Source organism: Struthio camelus, chromosome Z (assembly GCF_040807025.1).
Source record: "Struthio camelus isolate bStrCam1 chromosome Z, bStrCam1.hap1, whole genome shotgun sequence".
NCBI lineage: Eukaryota > Metazoa > Chordata > Aves > Struthioniformes > Struthionidae > Struthio > Struthio camelus.
The window spans coordinates 32,440,703-32,467,404 of record NC_090982.1 but is presented as its reverse complement, the minus strand read 5'-3'; the positions used below and the strand labels follow the sequence as shown (position 1 = coordinate 32,467,404).

Sequence of the window (26,702 nt, the reverse complement as noted above, 5' to 3'; positions counted from 1 at the left end):
TAACCTCAGCACTTGAAAATATTTCCACAGAAGTGGTTCTAAAACAACTGGGGAAATAAGAAGTCACTTCTTGTGAGAGCAAATAAAAAAAGGGAAGGGGAAGACAAGTCACACTAATTTTGCTGTATATTCACAACCCATTTAAAGAGTCCTGAACAAAACCCAGGAGTAGGAGATCTTCTGATACTAACTGCAGGGAAGTTTTACTTTATAGAAGAATATGACTTAGCTTTTGTGTGTGTGTGTGTGTGTGTGTGTGTGTGCGCGCGCGCATGCATTTTTTAAGCTACCTGTTTAAATTATTCACACAATGTTGACAAACTAATATATATATGCATTTCTGAAACGACAAAACCCCTAGATTACAATAAATACAGTAAACAATCATATGCTGGACTAAAAGTGTGAAAAATATATTTCAACATAACAAGGCAATATTATACAAATGTATACCACAGAACAGATAAAATTCTAAAAGCTATTTCTCAGTTTCTTTCCTAAGTCTACATAGTAAATCCATGTATATGTTAATGAAAACATGCTGCACTGCAGTATCCTTATAAAGGTAAGTGGAAAGAGTATTTACGAAAGCTAGTAAACAGAAAGACATAATCTGCATAAGCAAAATCCTATGATCACTCAAATAAAAGATACAGTGCTGTCCAGCATCTGGTGCCAGCTTTCGGATTGATGTATTTGCTTCTAATTATATCACTCTAGGAACATAAATGTTTAAGCCTTTAAGTCTCTGAAATGTTAAGTGCAAAATGTCAAATGAAAGCTATTTATACTATTAGCTTCAGCTAAACTGTCTTTTTAAACAATAATGAGTATGAAACGGCAATTGGAACAAAACCACCCGCACTAACATGTCTGGGAAGTGGGAGAGGTGCAAAAGGAACAAGACAACACGCTCATCAACTCACTATCAGACTTCACAGTAGTGACCTGTATCTTCACTGATATGAAGTAACTTGCTTCTTGCTTGCACGAAACACATATTCTAAACTAACGTGGCAATAACATAGACTGTGTCAGCATCCAAACAACATAAAGACATGTGTTTCTCCATTCGCCAACGCTGTCAACCTTTAAAAAGAGTAACACTCAATTTCTGAACTTGCAAGGTCTGAGGAACTTGAAGCCAGAACTGAAACAATGAAGAAGTATTCCTTGCTGACATACTGGCCTCAATCCATTAGCAATAACCTTGGATGAAAAAATGGGAACTAGAACAAGGATATGAAAGTCCAGTTTACATTTCAACAGGGCAGAACTGGGATAATTCTGTTTTTTTGTTATGTGGATTAAAAAAACACAGAAAGAAACTAAACCACCAAATAACCAAGGAAAAAAAACAAACAAAAAAAAAGAATTCAACCAAAAAATTCCAACAAAAAAACCCCAACACACACACACACAACCTCCCCCTCCCCCCAAAAACACACAAACCCCCCAAAACTTCAGCAATGTTATTCTGATATCACATCAGCATAAAATAAAGCAAGATTTGCTGGAGTAAAATTGCTCCGTCTGATTTAACTCCTAGAAACTGTATTTTCTGCTGCTTTTATCTTCAGATCAGTTTATTTACTCCCAGGCTATTATTCTGGATTCTGAATATTGATGATGATTAAAACAACACACAGAAAAAAAACCCTAAATCTAGTAGAACGTAACTTCACACTTCTGTAGTGCCCTTGCAGTGAAGAACATTGCATTAGAAATCAAGAAGCTACAACTCTGACCTAAAATAAAGAATTCTCTGACTATTACCAATCTCCTCTTGGGTCAGTAAAGAACATTCATTAAATTATAATGACGCTCCCTTAAGAGAAAGCGTCTATTCTTTAACAAAGAAAATTCGTGTTTCTCCTCCCAAGGGCTCTAGAGCTACTTACAGTTCCAGAATAAGAATGACATCTGTTTTGTTCTCATAAACATCATGCAGCGTGATCACGTTAGGATGTCGAATTTCTTTTAGTATGTTAACTTCTCGCTCAATATCTTCCCGGCTCACTCCTCGCCGGCTGGATTTTGTTCTCCGTTTCTTGATGAATTTTGCTGCAAATTGCTGACCAGTGCTCTTCTCACGGCATTTTTTCACTACAGCGAACTGCCCACTGAAAAAAGGAGGCAAAGAATGAGGAAAAATATTTCGTTCAAGGATGCTTAGAATAGAATTGGGAGTAGTTTATGGCTGCTACTGTGCTGGTGAAACACTTGTACCTCCAAATTATTTAACTAAAGTACATTGCTCCTTGTTGTGCAATCTAGAATAGCACCTAAAAATAGCCACAGGTAGCAAAAAAGATAAAGTGCCAGTTTTACATTATAGAAACATACGCGTGTACATAAGCCCACACATTTCAGCAGATCCATAAGTAAAAGGTATCACCCGTGTATAATCACTATTAGATTTTTGACAAATAACATGCATACTGGGAAAACTAATGCTATCTGGGCTTCTCCTTCCACATACTTTTTTTTTTTGGTTGTTGTTCTCCAAAAGATACAGTCCTTAGTTTCTTCTAATCAATAGTCTCTCAATATTCACTTTAATCTATCCTCAACTTTTTTCTTAGTTTTTACAGGAGGGATATTTGGCCTTTAAAAGCACAGATTAGACATCCCACCAAGAAAAAGAGTTACTGTATCATCCTGTCAAGTAGGAACATTTTGAAGGTGAAAGCAATAGGTAGGTATTCAGAAACAAGAAATGGTGATTGTTTTGCAAACCAGACATAACACAAGCAAGCTGCTGACTCCAGCACTTTACTATGGACATAGATAGCTGTTGCTGCTGCTTATATGTACATACATATTCAGATCAAGAATCTCCAAGAATCTAGTTCCTGTGTGAAATAAAGAACAGGACTGCTAACACTGCTGAGATTTCCTTGTAAATTTTCTAAATCAATCTCTTGCTGAGAATTACCTAGCAACTCTGTACTTAGTTTATGTCACTTAAGAAAAATTTGCAGAACTGTACAACTAGATTGGTGAGAACAGCTGAAGTCAGCCCATCCTGCCAGCCAAAGAACGAGTGTCCCCTAAAGTAGTTTTTTTACTAGTGGTTAGATCAAAGCTATCCGCCCAGGCGTTTAATATGCAGGCATGTGTAACACTACCCTATACCTGGAAGAGGAGCTAATCTTTGTGTGTCGTTCACTGCTTACAACTGCCACAGACATCTGTGGGCTGACGTGTGCATAATTTGCAAAAAGGGCATCACATAATGATGAAGTGCAAAACAGGAATTATTCGAAGTTACACACCGTGCATGAACTCAACACATACTGCTGCTTTATGACAGGAGAATGAAAGTGTGCCAAGTGTGCTGATGAAGTAATTAACCAATTAAGGAATGCACGACAGACTGAAAATAGATGATGATAGCTGATAAGCAACTGTGTTATGGGATAAATAAAGATAATCAAATTCTAGAAGCTAAAATCAGACTCAAGGTTTTCAGATTTAAAGGGCTAGATCAGCTGGAGAATACTTCATGCTGCTGGGTCACCAGTACCAGCATTACAATACTGACCCCCTAGAGAAACCTGAACAATAAATTCAGTCTTGACCTGAGATATGCTAAATGAGCTGAACTGAGTCAAGGCTAAATGACCCTGGTCCACAAAAGGTGGGGGGTGAGAAGGTCCTCTCAAATACACTGCTAGAAACAGACTCTAGAGGAACCAAAAGCAGCTGGGAAGCATTCGAATGCAGCCATGGGCAGTGAGAGAAGCCGCTTTGAAAGCGGCAACAACAATCTAAGTTTTGGGCTTTGGTTTTCTTTCAATGTTATGATCAGCAATCAGGTTTCATTCTTCATTTTTTCCTGAAATAAAATTATGAACTTGTGAGGTAACTTTATATTGCATGAAAAAAATCCTTGTCATTAAAAGAAAAAAAAAAAAAAGTTTCTCAATTCTTTCTCTATTCTGCTGAGTATGTAGCCCTTCCACTGCATATCCTTGTTTTAGGGGTAGCGCTGTAGTGCTGAGAAAACAAAACTGTCAAGGGCCAGGTTCACCAAACAAGGTACAGTACACATGCTATTATCACAACCTGGAATGGACAGAGAAATGCTTTAGACCATGCCAGCACATCCTCTACCCAATTATATACGTAGGCTGGAAGGCTTATTTCATTTGCCTCATCTTAGGCACCTAGTGCTATCTGAGACACCTCTAAGACATTCACGTGGGACTGGCAGACAAGACAAAGGACCTCTGGAAGATCTGTGTCATCCTAAATTGGTAGCAGAAGGCTAGGCAGGATACCCTAGGATATCTCATCCCTCTCGACTTGGCTCAGTTTAACTCCACAATGGCTCTCTGTACAACAGAGACTCTAGGTTTTGTCTGTGAGGTCTGAACAACTTTGCACGAATGGAAATGCAGCTGGAACACACATTTAGGTACTTGCACTGCTGCAGAGAAATGGCAAAAATAGTGTTCTAGGCCCTTGCACATGGGCAGGAGAACCAATGACTTCCTCTCTCCCCACAACACATACACCTTCACAGAAATCGAGATATTCAATGTTATTTAAAAAGCAATTAGCTTTTCAGAGAGTTCAAACTTCCAGAGAAACTGCCAAGTCAAACGGTAGATGTAGGCGGTCACTACGACTCAGAAGAGTTAGTCAAACTTGGGGTGAGAAGGAATTAGAAATCAGCTGCTCCTTTTTTCGCCAACTGGCTTTCTGTGACTTCACTGGAAATGCAAACTATGCGATCCTCATTTCCTCATTGTCTAGGATCTTTTTCTCTGTCAGTCCACCTAGAATCATTTCAGTCTGAAACTCCAGTGTGTTCGCGTAACAAAGCCAATAGGACAATCTGTTGCTAAAACATGACAGGAAGCCAATGAAGAAGGCTAAACTAGCTGACAGAGGAAGCAAAATTATTTCTGCTTGGAACTTTACCCATAGGCTTGAATGGTATGTGGCACTCTTAGGTACTGCTTAGGGGACAAAAAGGCTGCAAACCACAATATGTGCACACACAACATTAAATAATATGGTCAAGAAATATTGCCAATGGCCTCCAGTATGGCTAAGCAGTTTTTGGTTTAATCAAAACAGGATCATATTCATGCTTTCTGCTTTCTTGGCTTCTAGAACAATACTGGAAAGTTATGTGCACAAAGCTTAGCAGAAACACAGCATCCAGTACGAAACTGCACAGAAACTCTGGGAATAGATCTGCTCGTCTCCTTAGCTACTCCCCTCTGAAGGGGAGCTTGCTACAAACACGCTGATTTCTCCTTACCACAGTGAGAGAAAATGCTGAGGACAGAAAAAACCTTCTCTGCACAGCAAAAACCACACAGGCTTTTTTCCCCAGTTGAAAAAAGTGGCTCTTTTTTTTTTTTTTTTTTTTTTAAAAACAGGAGTGGAATTGCCCTCATCATTATTTTAAACCACCACTATCAACTTTTTGCACAGATTTACAGAGGTATATGCACTTAAACAGGATGTTAGTAATAATTTTGCAGCTAAGTGATTCACAGCTCCAAGAAGCTCCAATTTCCTCTGTACGCATGTTAAAAGCTGTTCTCCTCTCCCAAAAGTATGCACCCACTGAAAGAGAAGAAACCTCATTCACCTTAGAGAACAATTAAGCAGCCACTAGCCGGAATAAGGAAACACATCAGACCTTTTTAGCCATAAAATTACTAAGGCTAAGACTTTTTAATATATCACCTCAGAAGCTTTACAAAAGCTACTGTTTCATTTAAAAAGAAAGAACATAATCATTGCTTATGTGCATAGTAGAAGCTGGGACTGAGAAGTTGGACTACATGGCTATACAATACATGGATATATAATACAATACAAACTGACCAGGATAGCAGTTATCTGTGTTTCACTAACAAAGCACACGGCATTGACTTCTTGAAGAACTCTTGACGTTTGAATTTACGATCTGTAGTCCATGATAGAATTTTTCCTTTAGCACTTCTTCACTAAGAAGAGTAATGCTGTTGGGGCTTCCTTCTGAACTAAAACCATTCCGCAAGTATTTTTAAATATACGCTACTGGAGGACTTGTAAGGTATAGAAAGATGACTTCTCCACGGTATTAGTTGTATTTAAATTACACCATTCCCCAAAAGCCACTTCATGCTTTTGACACCTTAAAGGGTAAGGACAATGGATCAACTACTGTGTTACAGCCGGAGGTTGACCAACTGAATCAAAGGAGACCAGGTATGGCAAGCAGTTGTCTTTCTCCTCCTCTTCTGAACTATGTGGCTTTATTTTTGCAGTCATTCTCTTTCTCTTTTTCCCCCTCAACTACAACCATCTGATGGAAGGATACACCAATCAACACTTTTATATTGAACTGTGGTAATCAGAAGACTGCTGTATTGCTTAAAACCAAATGACTTTATGGGATGCTTTTGTCCACACTTAACTAGGGTGTCAAGCTCCAGAAATCTTTGACATTGTTCCCGATTTCATGATAGTTATATACTATAGCATATGGATATCTGTTAGTTGATAAATACTATATACTAAATAACCTTCTTATTGTTGCCATTGGGGTATTCAGCACATAACCCCACAATTAGTTGTTTGTTATTAAATACTGGACACCCAGATCACTTAAGCTGCAAAGCAGCTATTTCATGCCTGAGGATCTCTAAGCCACACCATTTTACAACTCCGTCTCTCTTAACTCCTATTTAAAAGCAAGAGAGGTGTAAATCAAAGGGTAATTACTGGACTTTAACAAGCAGGACCGCAGTAAGAAGCCAGTTTAAGTTAGCTCTGTAAGAGTCAGCTCATTCATATCCAGTGATATTCTCCCACTCTCCTTTAGTTTGGGATCCCTCATTCACTCATGGGCTTCTTCACAGTCAGAAAACCACTTTTTTTTTTTTTTAATTTCTGTTTTTGCAGGTTTAATTTAAGGCAGGTGGCTCAGAGAAGTTCGTGCTCTGTTAAGATACAATTACACTGCTGGGGTTGGGAGCGGGGGGGAGGAAGAAGGGAGTAATTCACATAAAAATCACACTTAAAGTAGTTGAGAACTTTTTTTCCACAGGGCAGAATCCGGTTAGACAGCAAAGGAGGATGACAGCTTGGTGTGAGAACAAATACTTCTGCTAATAACAGTAATTTGTTTGTGATCTTGTATTTCTTACTGAACTGGTACTTAATTACTATCCTAAATCTGCTCTTTTCAGAACCCTTGGCATCACATCTCTACATCAATGATTTTTTCAGACTTGTTTCAGATCGAGCACTTACCACATTAGCTAATCATTGCATTCTTCCATCATTTTTATGCCATAAATATGTCATGTCTTTAATAATCTTATGTGCAAAAATAATGCAGGGAAGGAACAGAATCACCAGGAAAGCATTTATATCCCACTCTTTATTGTTTTTTGGCTTCATTTTTTTTCTTTAGCAGGATCATGAAACAACTATTCATTAGCATGAATTATGGGCAGTTGTAACTACAGAAACATGCATTTTAGAATCACAGGCCTCAGGCAAAAAAAAAAATCTATTTTCCTTGGAGGAAGGTATTGTACATCACTTCCTTTTCAAAAGGCTGATCATAGTGATTAGGGATGACAGAGACTCATCACATATACTAAGTCCTGTATTCCTCCCCACCCCAACCTCTTGCAGGTTGTGTTTCCTAGGTTAGCTCCTTCTGCGGCAGCAGAAACTCTTGCCCCAAGAATCTTCCAAAAAAAGAGGTACAAGTTGGCCACAGAGATGCTGATTTAACCAAGAATCAGTTTCTAATATTTATGGCCACAAAAAGGCAAGCGTGGGAGAATTCATGCAATCTTCTGAGAAGGACTGCATTCAAAAGACCAAGTTTAAGGGGATGCAAATAAGGAAAGGGCATTACATTGACATCAGAGTACCGTGAGGTCTTGGTATGTCTCCAACACTGGCACCACTTTTTTTTTTTTTTTTGAAATAGCTTAGAAAACTGATATTCACTACTTTGAAGATGTGATGTAGCAAGATCCAATTATTACTGCTTTTATTATTATTTACTGCCTGCTTTCCTTTTTAAAAATTGTATTCACCTCATGGAAAGAGACTTAAATAATACTATCAGATTAACCTGTGAAAGAAACTGCAACTCAGCCATAGAGCTATCCATGTTCTTCCCAAACACACCTATTAGTAGATGGGGAGCACCTGCGTCTTTCCTCAGATGACTTCTTTTCACTGAACCCTTCAGGATTTCAAGGCACTTCAGACATGGCAAAGCAAACAACTTCTCCCAAAATTGTATGTCCTATTGCTGGAAATTAGACATACTGTTGTGCTGAAATATTAGTCTACAAATCTGAAATACAGCTAGCAATTTCTGTCAGAGGAGATCTGCAGCAGGGTAAGCTGGCTGAGCAGACAATCGTTTTTTCTTCCTGTCTTTACATCAAACTGAAGGTAAAGTGAAAAGATGGGAAATCTTCTGACAGGACGAATGGATCTGCTTCTGTTCCTTCAATGCAAGGAGGTTGAAGTAGCATTAAATGGGTGCCTTAGCATGAAGAAAAGTGTCCTAGTACTTTTTTTTCTTCCTTTAAGAAATTGCTTTCTCCTTTTGCAACTATGTAAGGAAAATTGCTGCAGCATTGAAAATGTACTGGGTTTACTTTTAGAGATGTTTAACATGATGTTTTCATACCGTAAGTTTTGAGTAGCTGCACTGTATGTGCTGCTGTAAATCCACAGTAATTGCACAGATACTTGTGTGCCTTGATTTAAATAATTACCTGGATCTCTCAAATTATATAATAATTCGAGACCTTTTACAATGTGGAAGCACATATGAAGCTTCCAAAATTAAGGAATTTTGAGAAGTGTTTTTGCATTCAGTACCATGTTGTCATGAATACTTTTGCTGTACACTGCTCTCTGTAAATAGTGTCCACATTGACAAGATGTGGGTTTTAAAAAACATTAGATTGCAGATTCGTGCAAAAGAGAGCTTACTGCTTAATCACATAGTTGAATGAAAACAGTTACCTGCCACTCATCCAGCAGAGCAATATAGCAAATCTAACGCCAGAATAGGGCATTTTAATCCTTATTTCCCACCTTCCAATTATCTATGTAGGTTCTTCACGTTTTTACAAGCCATATATAGAGAGAATAAAGTTTTGAAGTAACTAGTGGTTTTTTTTTTCCTTTTCAAAGTACAAACTCCAAAGAGCACTTTTTTCAACAGACGATGTTTATAACTGTCTTCGTTCTACTAGGCTAGGCTGAAGTTCTCCAAACTTCTACAGGAAGGGAGATGTTTGCAAAATGACAAGAAACTAACTAAAGAGGATGTAAAACTGAACTAGGGAACTCATCCTTCATTTGTTCTCAGAAGTGACAGCCACCTCCAGAGTCTCATTGTCAGTTAGCTCCATCAATCACCATCACCACCACCCCTCACTTACAGCTTCCTGTCACGAAGGATGGGAGCTGCTTCTGCTAGTCAGGTTCTCAGGTAAGGTATCCACACATAACTGAGTCCTTTCAAAAGGAAAAGATGATTTCTACAGAAACTGTAAACAGTCAAGGCTGCATGAAATCTCTCTCCACCTTCCAAATCAAGCAAAATAGCCTTCATGTTTTCATTCCTGCTGCAATGCCAAACTGGAGGCAAACTGTTCCCCCCTTCTCCCTGCTGCATTCACGGTCTTGCAAAACACGGTAAACTTTACTAGGCACTAGAGAGCCTCTCATGTGTGTATAACGCTTGCAGGACTGGGGTTGACAGTTACTAGCACCAAGGGTTACACTTACCCAATTGTGGAAAAAAAATTATCATCAGTATTATTAGAGCGGGGTAAGCCATGGCTGATAGAGCATTCCAAGCAAACATGATATGAAAGTGGTAGCCTTTCATATGTGCCATGCCCAAAAGACAACCTAATTCATGGAATAGTGGACTTAATGCTACCAGCATTTTGCCTGTAAAGAAAAACCTCCATTGATCTTGGCAGATAGAGGAACTGGGATACTGTAAAACAAAGTATCTTGCCTTGCAGAGTTTGAGTGTGCATACACTTCTTTTTCCTAGAGGGCACGTTAGGAAAAATAAGGGCATAATCTCCCTGCCGCACCCCCCCCCACCCTATTATGTTAATTTTGTAGCTAACTATAGAGTACAAGCAGATAGGAAACAAATACAGAACTGACTGATATGCTCACCTGTATGTGGGCAGGCCCCAAAACCCAGAACTTGTAAAATGCTCCAATTTTTGTCCTCCTTCCCTTGTTCTGCAACATTTAATTCACTAGCACAGACACTGAGAGAATGTCAATAGTCTTTTCAATTTTAAGTCCTGCAAATACTGCAGAGTTTTGAAAAGAGATGGTAAATACACTGAAGAGAAGACGACTGTAGGAAAGAAGTATCTGAAGGATGCTGCATAGATGATTAAGCCATTTACTTTTTTTTTTTTTAAAACAGATATGGCAAAACAGTTTTCAGCATAAATATAAGTTCACAGTTCAATGCTTACATAGACAGACATCTCTCAGTTGACAGTGTAGATATCCACTGTGCCCAAAGCTGAGAAATGTGCTTTCACAAACTGCAATGAGTTCTGGTGCTCACAGTACTTGACTACTGCATCGCATGAAGGAACAGCACCTAGTTATTAGGTAGGGTAATGGTAGAAAAGCGACCTGCAAGCAACTGCAGGCTATTAATCACCATAAACATGTTTGACTTGCACATAAACACTTATTCTAGCAAAAGGGCACACTGGTCATAGCCCAATGGCTAACGATAGAAGTAAATTCAGGAGAGACAGGAAAAAGCTGTACTAAAGAAGAGAGGTAGAAGAGAAGTTAAACATGATATAGCATTTAAGCTAAAAGAATAACACTCAAATGCTATGTGAGTGACAGAGCAAGGCAGGTGAAATCTGACGGTGCGCTACAGAGATCATTGTTAGGACTGTTCTTTTCCTAGAAAAGCAAATACAAGGACTAAATTAAATTTGACCATGATACTAAAAATAGAATAGTGCTGCAAGCATTAATGGAAGCAGAAGAATAACACACATCATGCAATTGTACCACTTCCAATACACAGAGAGTTTAAAGCAAACTATAATTCATACCTGTCTGGAAAATGCAAACTGATACATTTTCCTTAGAAATATTTTGGAAAAGTGGTAAAGCCAAAAAGAGCAAGAACAGTAAAGGTGGTGACAGGGGAGGAGGAAATCAGACAAATTTATAAGCAAAAGACAAACAAATTTAATAATAGAATTAATACTTCTCAACATTCAGGTCTCTCACTACGCATGGGTGTCTTTATGCGCTTATTAACTCTGGAAGAGTCTCCTACCTCCTTCCCCTAATTTATGATTTAGGGTATCTTTTTTTGTCAAATTACCAAGTTTCAGAAGTACCCTGATCGGATATACTGACTCAATGTACTTGACAATAAAATAGTTTAATTATCTTCCAGAAATATTTCATTTACCTAAATACCTAAAATATTCAAAATATAAAAAGAATTTTGCTTCATGTTTTAAGCAAAAAAAAAAAAAAAAAACCTTGAAAGTTATCTTTATAATTGCTCTATGAAGTACTTCCATTTAAAAAAAAACATTGCTTTTTCAGACACCATCTTTTTGTTTGTATAAGTCAACTGGAATATTTGCGGTACCATCTAATCAAATACCATCTAACCAGTGTAACTGTAAGCTTATTCATGAAATTAATGGAAAGAGAAACAATCTGATAGTATCTACACCATACCGTATCCTAAGATGAAACAATCAACACTTGATGTTTCAAATACTAATAAGCAGTTTGGCTAAGTTAACATTTAAAGTGTATCCATAGCCTAAACTAGCTACTATAACTTTACATAACTGCACGGAAGTCAAGATGTAGGATGAAACAGAAACTAAAGAATCAGAAGTAGGGAATTTTCCCTATCTGTTACCTTCTCCAGTGTTCAATAAGCTTGTGTCTGGTTTTTTTTTTTTTCTTTTCTTTTGGGGAGGAGGTGTGGTTTGCTTATTTTGAAAGCAACTTGTCATGCATTTCAGCTGTGCATTTATCTCTTATGCAAACCCCTTCATGGTGTCAGCCTGAGTGCATTATGTTCATGAAACTCCAGGCCTATGTTGCTTTCTACAGTTTCATTAGGCTGCTAAAGAACTTCCGTGATTTTTCAGTCTCTTCATTGTTTTCTTAGAAAACCAGAAAAGCTCCTAGTCCTAAGGGGAGCTATGACAGCACAGTAAAGTTCTCTATCTGTGACGAAGCACAAAGAGATACTATATCTCTTTTATTTATATATATATGTGTGTGTGTGTGTATATACACATGCATATATGTATAAAATATATGTATATTTATGCACTTTATATCCCTATTAGCATTTATTACAGAACTTTCTAGACATTAGATGTAAAAAGGCAAGTGATCAAAGGAGCAACATTCTGTACAATGAGCCTTGGCAACACCAGTTATCCATGCACAGATTTGGTCAAGATCACATTTTACTGAACACTGCTACCTGGAATAAAAGAAAAATTATAAAGCGCAAGTACATTCATCAGATGGGTCTGGCTGACTCAGAAAAGAAGATGAAGAAAGCAAGCTAGATCTGGAGTATTTTCCGTATATCGTACTGCCATGTTAAAAGGAAAAACGAAGCACATCAATACACCGTCTGCTGGCCCTTTGTCAATACCCAGACATAAAGGAAAGAGGCCGATCAGTTTATGATTTTCTCATTCTATTCCCAGAACTATGATGAAATTTTTCCAATATAGTTAATGCAAAACAAGTTCAACTCTATTGAAGCAAGCATGCATGCACACACCTGCGCATACTTTTACTAAGCCGAAAAACACTTATTAACCAGTACTGTTCACCCCACAGAGATGGAGAAGGGGATTCTAAGCACCAACAATTTAACAGTAAAGTTTAACTGCAGATGAGCAAAGAAATGTTCATATCTAAAAACAAGAAGTTACCAAAAAAAAAAAAAAAGTATCTTCATGAGGATTAGGCTTCATTTTATGGAGTGGTAAAAAGGAGGAGTTAAAAAACTCCAGCCAATGCTTTCCCTCCTGTTTATATACAACACATGTAAACACTTTCACCCACTCTCTGCGTGCACATAAATATGTCAGTATCTCTGTATGCTACTACAAGTGCACTGCAAAAACAGGATAAAAAAACCTAAGATGACTGCATGACATTCTGTTTGTATTTGCACGCACGCTACTGTGTGGTGAACAGTCAGATATTTGGTATACTCCATGCAGGAACTGAGTTACTGTCCTTAAAAAAGGGTTCTAATTAGAAACATAGCATCTTGAAAAAGAAATCCAAAAGACTGAAAAGCCTGTAAAATCTGCATCCTGCTGCTGTATTTTGCCTGAAGGCTGATGCTTAGGCCTTGCCAAGCATGACTCCTATGTAACCAAATGAGAGTGCAGTTCTCTGTTTTATCTGAGGGTAAAGACTTCACATTTTCTCCTTTAATGAAAGCTTTGTTTCAAATCATAGCTCTAACCTTAAAAGGACTTCAGCATTTCTGAACACATTTTGTTCAGACTGGATAACAAGATCTCCCTGTAAACATGCCTGCCCTGAGTGATTTGTGAACACTGGCTTACAACAATGGAGTGAGGATAGGAGTGGAGAGAATTACATAATACATAGTTAGAGAAGTTTTATTGTTTGAGTCAATGTGAAAACAGTTACAAACACATATGAAAAAGCAAAGAGCAGCACAGATTTTGTTCGAAAGAGAGGCTATTTATGTTCTCCTTTCATAGCCCACCTCCTTCATATTAAATTAGATGCAATTGGATTAATGATGTTTCACACATTACACAACAGGTAAATATAAATACTGTTCAAGAGTATTTTACCTATCCAAAATGAAGGCAAAGATACTAAGTTACAACCGAGCATTAAAATAGAAATATGAATAGCAAATTTAATATAAGTAATTACATGAAGAACATCACATCTAAAGATTTAGTCTATACTGAACACAAACTTGGCTCTATTTTAAGATCTTATTGGTCTTAGTTCAAAGTAACAAGGAAGAAGAACATGTAAGTTACAGCAAAGAATGGAAAGCTCTGCACAAATCAAATATTACATACACACAAGATTCTTACTTAAGCAAAGATTTCATTATCTAAACTGAACTGCTGTATGAAGCACAGCATCGTGAGCCACACTCAAAGCTTACAAAGGCATTTCATCACTTTTTAAAAAATACATATATTAATGAAATTTACCTCGAAGTTTAAATAAGAGTTAACATACCTAAACTCAGATTAGCAGATGATAACTGAATAGGATATGTAAGATTCCAGTAAGTCCCTCAAAAGCCACCTGCTCAGAAGAAAGCGCTTTGCGAGAAAGATGCATCTCGAAAACTCCGTGCAGTCCCTGGCCAGTTTCGGAAAACAGGATTCCTCAATCCCAAGGAACAAGACCACTGAGAAAAATGAATCATGGGCTACTTTAAAAGCCCAACCAGGCAACAGCCTGATTTTCACCCTAGTGAATCCTGAGGGACAAAAGAAATGCTGAAGAAAGTACCCTCCTTGGAAAAATTTTTAAATTGCTCTATTCAAGTCAAGATTTCCTTCACCAACCCCATTAGGTTTATTTCATATACCATGCAAAAGCAGTCAGTTCCTGTAACGTTCAGGTGCCATTTGCGAGGCAAAGTCAAAGCAATCCTAAGTTTTATCAATGAACAGGACAGACTGACAGTACGTGTTGAAGCTTTGGTGATCTGCTCTCCACCCAAGACAGGGAAACATTTCATCTTTTACAATTAAGTTTTTTTATGGACCAAAAGCTTCCCTCAATCCAGGTAAGTAAAAATGATTTTAAGTTCTGTTTTCCAGACTGCTTTCAAATCTCTTCAGGTATTAAAAATAACCTTTGCAATTTTCTTTTTTTCTTTTTTTTTTTGGTAATCAACAAAAGAGGAATTTATCTATTTCAGATGCAAATTAAGTGGAGAATACACCAACAACAAAAAAAAAATCACACAGAAGAGCTTTATAAAAGTTGCGTAACATTATAGGATTTAGTACTGATCTAATTACTCTAGAAGATTAAAACATCCACACAAAACTTCCTCTGGGTAGTACTACTACTTCTTCAGCACTGATATGACAGGATCGTTCTCAGAAGCACTTGGAAGAACCCTGGAAATAACTCCCATCTGTTAAACGTAACACTGCTATTTACATGTCCACTTTTTATTAGGGAGCTTTGATTAAATGTTTTATTGTTTCAAACAGATACAGCTGCAACCATCTCATCAGTTTATACCCCCTCTTAGTTAGGATTAAAAGCAAGGGAAACATAACAGACAAGTTAAAGAGTCCGGCGCAGTAGGCATCCTAATACTCACTCTCCTTTCCTTTCTTTCACCCCAATCTTTAATTGATCTCCTAGTTAAATATATCCATCCAATAAACAATGTTCGCTGTCACCAGGTGGCTCACTGTTGCAATATGATGGGACACTGTCCAAAACACAGCTCATTTGCTCTATCTTGCTCTATTAATTTGCCATCTTCCTCAGTCACACCTTTGCAAGACAAGCATCATTCATTTGCCTTTTACCCTTTTTGAAGCACTAACTTTCAAATAAGTTGCACACTTCATTATGCATTTTGTTTATCTTTAGTCTTCATTACCTTCAGCTCTTGTCCTCTTTGTCCCTTTCTCTGTATTCTTCCATTACAGTAAAAAAGGTTTTATTTCTCATTCTTTTCACAACTTTCAGGCAATTGTGTTTATCTTCTGCACTAAGCACTCTTTAACTCTAGGTTTTCGAAATCTTCATCTTCACCCACAACCTCAGTACCCTTGAGTGCACTTCCCACGTGTGCCTCACTGGGTCTGGGCATCTAAGCCACCGTATGCAAAACTTGGAAACGATACAAATTCCTCCTCACATCCTCCAGTTCTTCTCTCTTCTTTATTGTTCTTCCCTGTGCTCAAATGTACACCTGACCTCAGTAGGATGGCCAGGTAAATAAGTGTCTTCCTGAGTCAGAATTTGAGTAATGAATCTGCATTCCCCACAAAGTCTCTGAGGAGGGACACCCTCCTCCAAACCATGCTCTTCCTGCACAACTATGTCTTAAGTACTCAGACTTGGTTTCCTTCTAACTTGCCTAGCTTATCTTCTCAATAAAAGGGTAAAGCACATCACCAATGCAATGTATTTGGAACAAAAAACTTCTAAAAAACCCTGGCAATTATGCTTTACTTCTGAATTAAATAGGCAACTTCTCCCCCCTAGTGCTTCCTGTTTTCTTCATTTTATGTACCAACTTTCACCTCAAATATGGTATTGATATTTTTCTAGCAAAAACAAACAAACCACTCACTCAGCACAGCTTATTACCTACAGAGAAACAATTCATCTTAACCTCTCACCTTCTCAACTATGAATGTAGTAAACAAGTGGATTCACATCTTAAACAAAAATTTATAGTTTTAAACAAATCCTTTGCTGTAACCAAGATAAATTAATAAATAATAAATTGTTAGTTAAGAGTTTGAAAGGCTCTACACGCTGTATATTAAATAAATACAAATCTACTACTTTCAATGCTATTTCCTCCTGTGTATTTTGATAGCTGAATAATACTTACAAAAATACTTTAAGGAATAATAAAAAAAATAAAGACATATACACACAAAGTCTAAATTTAACTTAACAGCTAAGTGGCAGAGGGCACATCATGTGGTTGCCCATTAATCCGCAGCATTGGCAAAAGGAGTAATCTGTAAATGCTGCTGCATAGCCAGCATCAATATATAAGGTATGTCTTCTTCCCCATCCCTCCCTGTATGCCTCCCCTTCCCTCATCTCATGTATACATCTTCTGCTCTTTAAGCAACGGTATTTCAGCAGAAAGTTTTTGGACGTTTACTCTATCCATCTGCTTTTGTCCATTTCTAAGTGCAGTCTCATTAAAAAAAAAAAAATCACAAAGTATAACCATCTGAAGTTCTTACATTTGCCAGTGTTTCACTTCCAGGAGTCAATTCTGTATGTATGAAGTGTCACATGTTGTTTCTGATTTCAATCCATAATTCTTCCAAAAATGTAAACATAATTTCTACTTGTTTGCTTTATTTTTGGTCTTGACCTCCTCCCTTTCTATCCCACTCCCGATTATAAATATTGGTATTAACAGTATCAACAGTTGCCCCATAACTGAACTAAAGAAAACAATCTATCCTAAAACATAGTAATTCAGTTTTCCTTTGGTTTACTCTATTTCAGTTCTAACTCATAGCATTTAAATCATTTTGTGAAGACTCCTCCAGAAAGAGAAGGTTCGGGTCTTTGCATTCTCTCCAGTCTGAGTGCAGGGAACAGATTCAACAGTCTAGGGGTGTGGGGGGGACAGTGATATGTATGTTTTATCAAAAAAAAAAAAATCCAACCAAACAGAAGACACCCAAACAAAACCCACCTTTCCTCTCCCTTCTTCTTACATAACTCTCACTCGCTTCTTTCCAAGGAAAACTGAGAGCCTGTGACCTAGCAATTCAATCTATACATTTTATGTTGAAACAAAATACCATCAAAATTCCAATAAGGCCCTGAAACATCTCTGCCTTTACAGCTAGAATTCAGTTGTTGATATTTGTATCAAATTCTTACTGAGCTAATTCTATACTACACTGCTGCTGCTTCTTGTTACTTTGGTATAGGTTTTGCTTAAACACTGAAATCATTTAATTTTAGAACTTGGTGCTACAACAACAATCACAATGTACTTGCACAAGTAATGGATCCAAACTACTGGTGCCAAAACAAGCCACTTTGTTCTCTTCATTATAGACATGGTGTTCTCTTCCTTTAGTACGATTTGGCAGTGCTGTGATGTAGCACTTCAGAGATGACAAGTTGGCAGTGGGACTGCTGAGTACTTACACGGGCTCAGGTTAAGCATGGATTTTACTTGCCTGAGCGCTCCTTTTGGTACAAGGAAGTTTCCAGTTAAAATTCCAGCTGGAATCTGAGAAGAGGGGAAGATTTCAAGTGTTTGGAAGGATGATCAGCTAACTTTATTGGAATGAAACAATGAGAAATAATAGCAAATCTCTAAAAATTTTCAAGTCTGTATCAGATTGGTACAGAAAGGTACCAATCACCTTAGAGAAGAAGGTACATCATCACCTTATTCATCTCTTGGCTTTCTTTAATTGTCTGAAATTAAGGAATCACCCCTCCTCCCCATCACCCTCAATCCATTTGCATTCCGGACTTTTAACAGCAGCCACTTCCTCTCAAAAGGACAACTACTTTTCCTCGCGTGGTTTTTAACATGTTTTCTGCCTAAGAGCACTTACTTTGATCCTTCCTGAAAAAGTCAGCAACATACATTTAGTTAAGAGAAGAACATTAAAAGCTTCAATTTTCAGCAGTTAATATTGTTATTCAAAGAATAACAAAAGCTGAGTAGATCTTATCTTGAGGCAGGGAAATGGAGTAAATCATTTCTTCAGATGTCATCATGTTCTAACTTCATATTCTATATTCTATATAAACCAGCTCATTCTTAAAAATGCTTATTTCTCCAAGCCCTCTAAATCTCCATTTTTGCTCAGCAGCTGTTGAAAAATTAATAAGCCTCAAAAAAATATTAGGGAAATATGCACTGGATCCAGATTTGAGAACATCTGAACAAAAGGGTCTCTAGAGAGAGCAGCAGTCTGCAACTTTCAGAACATACCCGAATCCCAAAGTTTGATCTGGATTTCAGCCTTTTACATTTCCAATAATAATATAACCTATTTAAGGGCTAAGTTTCACAAGTGGCAAGTGGTTACTTATTCTCCAGAAACAATATTATAAATTGTACTTGAGATTAAAAAAAAAAAAAAAAACCTATCGCATAGCTCCTACTAAGCTTAAACTGGGCAGAGAAAGTCTCTTGCCTATGCAAGGACTGGGGCTATACCGCAAGGCAGCATGAGTACAGGCAGCCAGAAGTTTAAAGCAGCAGTTGGCTCACAGAGGTTTTCTGTAGGCAGTCAGTAATACATCCTGCAAAACCAAGCTCTACTCTAGCTGGATTTCTGGATATGGATGTCGTGCAGAGAAGCTATCTTCTATAAGTTTTGACCTAACAACATACTGATTTCCTGTGAGAAGTGCCATCATTTTAGAGCGATCTAAAATCCACATACATCTCTGATGACTTTTGTTAAAGCTATGGAAACTATTATGCTAAAGAAAAGATCAGGGACTGTTGTAAGCCGTATAGTTTGACTAATGCAAGAATATTCAATGCTCAAGGAATATCAATAGTGAAAATAAATACAACCAAAAAAAGTTGCAAGTACACATCAGCATTATTAAAAAGTGTTGTTTCTTAAAATTCACAGCTTCTATGCCAAAATCAGAAACCTCATTCTAAGTTTAGTTTTGACTAACAGGATGCCAGGAGATCAGTCATTCAAAACAGTTCTGTATTTTTAATCACTAATATTGCACCAAAGAAGTTTCATTTTCTACAATAATTTAGCCAGTCTACAAAAGACTCGCACACATCAATTCCAGCATTCAGTGCTGCAGCTCTTTCTAAAGAAGGCCTCAGATTAAGTTAGACACCAGAATAAAAAGCTGGTCACGTGGACATCAGCATAACAGTTACTGCACGCTACAAATGAAAACCTCCCCTTGTCCCACTACAAGGGCTAAGCAAAGGAGTGCATGAAGTGCAGAAAATGTTTTTAGAAGTGATATCCTAATCAAGGAACATTTTTGTAGATTTTTCCACTGTAAAACTGGAAATCATCATGTATAACCAGTTGTTGTGTGCCCTCCTCCCCTAAGTACTGATATGCAACTACTGATATGCTGTACTAGGCCAGAGGTAAAACAAGTGGGACACTTTGGGGCCACTTGGTTAAGAGGTGAAGGGTGACTCACACAGCTCCAAAATGAGGCAACGATTTTGAATTTCCAAATGATTTGGTAGCCTGAGCTTTAACAAGGATGTTTTGCCAAAAGCTGGTATTCTCCAGTTAGAGCTACCAAATGAAAGGGGAAATACCCCTATGGAAAGCCATATCCGAGTTCATTTCTCAGTCACGCTCTAGTGCAGACATTCACAAACGGATGAGTAGGGGATTCAAGCATCATCTTGTTCCCCACTGCTACCATGAACTAGCAGCTGTACTCTGCCTAGATTCAGTTCTATCTTCCTTATACTTGGATCTCTCAGCATCCTAACTGAGGGTAGGCAGGGCCCTGGAAAAAAAGCAGAACCAGTCCCCAACAGTGGTCTTTCAGTATTTCCAGTAAACTTTCTCTGCCCATCACTTCCTCCTCCACCGCTCAAGTGACATTCTACTGTGCTGCCTATGCTGTCACCACTTCCTCAGAAAAACATGAGAAATTCACTTCCTAAAAGTGTTAACTCCTTATGGAATAGATTTCAGAAATTTAGGAAGAAGGACCCTTGACATTTTGGAAGGGGGCAGGGGCTTTCAGTTAAGTCTATTTATACATAGAAACTTTTGACCAAAGCCTTCCACAGAGAGCTTCCATCTCATGTGTTATTCTAATAAATAAATTGCATACAAGTGACAATCTGCCTTAAAGAAAATACATTTATTCTAGTTACTACTTATTCTTGCACACAGAAATAAACGACAAACAACCCTGGAGTACTTCACATCACAAGCCACATCCTACTTTGATTCTCTAGATACATGTTTTTCAAGTAAACACTTGCAGTGTTACATAGCACTAATTCCTCAAAGTTCCTTCATTTATTGCCTTCTTGACAAAGGTGGTATTCCCTGAGGAAATAGACTGAAATGACTTGAATAGCGCATGGAAAGTTCTAACTAAAGTTTTCCCCATATTTTTGTTACAAATCCATTTCACTTAAGCACTTTATTTTAGTCTCAAGAAAAAACTTCCATTTATGCATCTCCTTCCTTTTTCTGGCAAAAAAAAGCACGTGTCTGCATGAGTTTATCTACTTGAAATGCTAGCTGAAGCAAGGTTGCTCTTAGCAAAGACTGCTAAAGTTTTGTCCACAGAAACAAGAATCTTTAATAAAAACTGCTAGGTAGAAATTACAGCTTGCTTTGTAATACACTTCTTGATGCCTCTCCTGTTCAATGAAACATCAAGTAGCCTGCCTTTCCTACAGTCACCCACTTGGTTTTCAGTTCAGTGAAAATTGTCTCAGGGAGGCCCACACAATATATTCTCCCCCAGCATCGTGCTTCATTTTGTTCCTTTTCATGTTAAAGTGTCAGATAAAGAAAGAACATTCTCAGTGGAGGTCTCTCTTGTCTGTCTCTACAAGGGGAAAAAAATGTCCGTACAAAACTACCAGAGGGCAAGAGAGCAAGAGATCAGAATGCTTCTGCATTTACCACAACTGACCTTGCAGAATGGTTTGATAGGAAAAGGAACAAACTGCAATTGTCCTTTCGCGTTTTGGGGAAGAGGCCTTTCAGGAGAAGCTTCTTACTTTTTGAGAAAGTTTGCACTGCCAGAGGTAGAGTCTGACAAGAAGTATTTTCATGTGTTTCCTCATGGAATGATCGCACGTCCAGTTAAAAAAAGCAGGAAACAGTGCGTCTTACCAAGTCAACCCTCAAAATATGGTTTTGTGAAATAGGGTGTCAGTTTAATGGCTTTGCAGCATGACTCCACATTCATTGCACCTCAAGTATCTATGTGAAGCCCTTCCTTACAAACCAGATTTTTCGATCCCTCTTTCCAGTAACGTTTGGAAAATTTTCACTCTTCTATATGAGCATTATTTTGGTTACACTGTCAAGTATACCAGCTATCTGCACACAGCACGCTGTGCGGCTTTGTTCCTTTTTTTACCAGTGCATGTTAACACAGCCTTTAATTGTGCTGATGACACGCTAAGTCAAGTTAATTTTGCCTCCGACAGATTAGGGAGTCCGACGACAATCCCTTCTACTGGTGAAGCAAAGATGACAGAGATGGGGACAGTACAAATGGGGTCCACATTAAAGTCCATGCTGGGGCAGGAGGACAGAATAGGATGCATCTCCCAAAGCAGGGAGACGGTCTCTACTGCAACAGAGATCCACAATGCTGGTGGAAAAAAAAAAAAAAAAAAAAGCTTGATTTGACAAAAAAAGAGATGCTGACTCTCCAGAACATCTTAGTTTCTTTCATTTTGCACTTGCATTCCTCATGCTGAGCATAAGCCTCAGCCACGGTCTACACAATGTTTTACTGTTATCCCTTCCCATTTACAGAATGGGAGCATCGCAAGCACACAGAGATGAATGCCTGTGCACAGCAGCTCAGTAAAATCGGCTGTTAGTAAGTGCTGCCTTGCCAAATACGCCAACCTCTCCTCTTTTACTGTCTGGGGAATCACCTGGCAGATGTTGGCAGCACCTGTTTCTGGACTAGCAGAGAACCATCTGCAAGTCGAGAAGAACCTCTTCACAGAAAAATAAGTGTTCTCATACGTATATTCTGGATATACTGTCATTCATTAGGGAAAGACTACTTTGCTATAAAAAACTGTAGCATGCATCCAGTGTGATTAGCAGCGAGCAACCTGATGTGGTACAGTCCTCAACAGTCCCAAAAAATAAAAGAAATCATCTGTGGCCTTGGAAGCCTATCCAGAAGATACACTGGCACACAAGTTGGCATCTGGAGAGTGAGAGCCATGTCTCAAAGTTTCCCTTCCCTCACAAGTCAGGTATTTCCCTTAGCTGCAGTGACAACTGCTATGGCCTCAGAGCTGCATCACTGCTGAATGCTAACTACTTGCTGGAAGGAACAAAAGCTTCAGAATAGCTTAAAGGGGAGGGAAAAACAACCAACACAACACCACACCCCGAAAACAAAAACAAGCTTTCCCAAAAGCGGAAAAATGCTAGACCACAGAATAAAGACAGCTCCCTTCATAATTCCTATGGGGCCCCTGTGAAATTTCTCTAGTACTTTATGAGCTTGCACAGCTCTTACTGTGCAAGATGTAACCCTAAGACTGTCTACTTAGCAAACACATAGCTGAAGTGATAGTTTGCTGGCGATGACAGAAAAGAACATAGCTCAGCTGTCACGATGCAGGAATCAACCTGTAAACTTGAAATGGAAGTCTGTGAAAAAGAATATGGAATCTCCAAAACATTTGTGTTTAAAAGCATACAAGCACACCTTGAAAGACAAAAAGGCTTTTGAATTAACTTGAATCATTAACTCGTCAATGACAACAAAAGAACACCCTCGTGAGGCTCAGTCCTTTGAGAACATTCATTAGACCTAAATATAGTCATTCTCAATACATTCACTATGCAGCACTTAAGATATTTATAATATTTTTCTAAAGTTTCCTCAAAGGATAAACTTTTTCTGTGGCTAAAGGGTATCCTGTTATTCTCCCCTCCCCTCCACCCCATCTCTTAAGCCTTGTCTTGAAGAACATTTGAATAAACAAGTTGAAAGCCTGATATATGTGTGGGTTCAGGCTTCCACTAGACTGTGAACATGGTAAGCATAGGTGTTATTTTAAGCAGCCAGGTGCAACTCCGTCAGGCATGCAGAAATAAACAAATTTTCACACAGAGTACAATTCCTTTCAGCTAAGGTTCCTCAAAAATTGACATACTTTCAGAACACGTAACACTGCAGCAATACAAAGCGAGCCTTGCTGTATGGGACAGTAGAGAAAAGCAGACATAAAAATCACATGTTGTGTGTGTTTTTTTTTTTTTAAATATTGCTTCTAAACTTCTCTTTACTCATTATGGGATTAAATCTACAACACTATAGAGCTAGACACAGAACAAAATTATTTTTGAGGTCCAAGAAACAAAATAAAGTCCTTGCATAGCTGAAAACAACCCTGCACAAACTCACTTCACAGTGATGCTGCAAGAAAAGGGTGTTTCAGAGATAAGAACACAATGATAAGACAAAATTAAATGAGACAATACCTTGAAATGAAAGAAAACATAATCACTGCTGAGCAGGTTGTAGAATCTACAACTAACATTATCTGAGCATGCAGATAGCTTTTTTATGACCGTAAGTACAGGTGGTACTGGAATTATAGTGAACATAAGGACACTGCTCCCTTTCATGGACCTTGTAAAAAAAAGAAGAAAAAAAAAAAGAAAAAAAAAACCACGAAAAAAACCCAGAAACACAACCATGTAGAAACCAAGCAACTATCTAGAAATAAACACAGTAGTCTTTTGCGTTCACCATAGTTCTTTTTCCGGCATATCTCACATGATTTTTCAGTAATCTAATACCAAAACTCTTTTCCCCATCTGCCATGTGATCAGCAGAAACAACATTTTAACAAACACTGCGGTAACACAAAAAAGGACAACATTCAAACTCAAAAATGAGAGCAATGAAAGGTATCACTTTGAATCCTAAATTCTATTACAAAATTAGAGCCTGTATAGACTAAATACTAAACAGACATCTGAAGCAAATCAGGAGGACACACAGAAACAGCTTAAAAAAATAGTACTATGAAGAATAGCAGAAGGCTTGTCCATGCAACATCACATCAACTAGTGGATTTTTCCTCACAATCTTCCCGAAACAGTGTTTTTTTCTGTCATTCAATTTAATTAATTTTCACGTTAACATCAAATACTTTACGTCCATGTTTGTTGGGCTGGATTGCTAGCACAATAGTTGCAATGCAGGGTACAGTTATCGTGGGAACGGTTTCTAATATTTTCTCTGCCTGCAACTGAAACTGCATTAAAAATGTCTGTAGGCTCTACTTTTCCCCCACCGTGCACTCTCAACTACCTGTTCTCGTTGCCATACCTCTCCTTCAACTATCTCACAAAAATCAAAGCTTCCTTCTAACCATTAACGGTCAATGCTCCAGTCCGATATAAACAACAATGCTGGGACAAGTCACAGATCAAAGCATTACAGTACAGGCTAGGACCAAATGGCAAAGGGTTCAAGTTCTTCAAGCCAACTTTGCCTTGTATCCTGGAATGAGGCTTTGAAGAATCATACTCTAAAAGAGGCAGGATATATCTTAAAAAGCTATGAATATATTGGAGACTGTTTTCAACTTTATCACTTTTCTTTAAACCAGAAAAGGTTGCTTGATAAGACTGAGGGAGTTCTTATTTTCTACTCTGTCTTCATTCATGTCAGGAAAACCTCACACAAGTCTTTTGCTTGACCAACCATGTCCCAGTCATTAACATTATCCAGAGAAATCAAACAGGAAATCTATTTTGGGGGGATGGCGTGCAAGAACTTGGGTGTCCTCTGGTTTGTCAGCAACAAGTACAGTTATTCAGCATAACTTCTTGAAATTTTACTTCCTTTAAGATTCTCCACTGGAGAGAAAGATGAGGTTATTTGACATGCAACACAATACAAACAGTAAAGAGATTTACTGCCACTTACGTGGAGTATCTCAGTCAAAAGCTCCAGTACATTTCTACAGTGCTTAGCCTCTTGCAATGACAGAAAAGTAATTACAGTCAAGTAAAGACATAAAATTGAATTAAAATCCAGCTAGTTCACTACATTTGGGAAACTATCAGGAAACATCAAATTTGATTTTATATGACAGAGGTGTAGAGACAGACAATCTAAAATGAAATATAAACTCACCATTTTGAATTAGTAAGAGATAAAAGCAAGAGAGGTCAGAAACATTTCCAAGTTTTCCCTATGGGTGATTTCTTCCCTGAACTGTGAAGTATTGAGGAGAGAACTGAAAATATTAATACTTTATTATACTACCGTTCTAGGAGTAGCACCAATTCACATACGCTATAGAGAGCAAAGTTAGCACCAAATAGTTGTTAGTAGCTTTCACTGCTGGCAAGCTGCACCTAAATTCCACAGAAAACAAACAAAAAGGCTACATTGCAATGGTTGCAGAGGCCATTTCAAATAAACAGAATGGTTAAAAAAACAAAGTGATCATCCATAATCCAAAATACAGTAAAAATAACAACATAATAAAGTGGCTATATGTTCCTTTACTACTAGTTTCCCCTTTCCCACAAAAGGCGAAGTATCAGCGTGCAATCTGGCCACTCAAGAATTAAAGTTTGCATCGTCAACAGTGAGGATTGCATTCAGGAAAAACCTGAACAAAGGTCTCCAAAGAAAAAGGTGTTTAATTCAACTGTTGCTTCATCATGAGCAGATAAAAAGGCCACGTTACAGTCTCACCACTGAAACAGTTCTTTATTCAGATTCTGAAGATCCGCCTCTTACCCAAGATGCGAGATTGCCACATACTCTAAAGACCTAAAAAAGCCCTTAAAAGCAATGCAATTACTTCAAATGGCAGAAGATAAAATTGTAAATTCACATTTAAATGCCTCCCCAAAGCACCTAAAGGTGAAAAGCATATGACTTTTACAACAATTCCTTTCTCAACATCTTCCTACCCTGTGTAAAAAGACACTGTTATTTTAATCTTCAAAACAGACATTCAAAATGACTACCATTACCTAAAAAGAAGTGGAACTGTACATCACACTTGCATTTGCATAAAGAAGAAATACACTAATAATTAGCAACGTTAATTAAGACTGATTTAATAATTCACTGGAACATGTCTTTTGATATTAATGATCCTAGCTTTACCATTGCTTTGTGTCAACTTTTTGAGCTGATGTCACAGTACTCCAGTA

General features: G+C 37.9%; 1 protein-coding gene across 1 annotated transcript in view; it reads right to left on the bottom strand.

Annotated features, from left to right (window-relative positions):
* The window catches only part of LOC104143020 (death-associated protein kinase 1), a 95,061-nt gene that overhangs the window by 48,175 nt on the left and 20,184 nt on the right, over positions 1-26,702 (bottom strand). Inside the window, exon 3 of the mRNA XM_068927255.1 lies at positions 1,902-2,123. Coding sequence (XP_068783356.1) covers positions 1,902-2,123 — 222 coding nt within the window. The remainder of the gene's footprint in view (positions 1-1,901; positions 2,124-26,702) is intronic.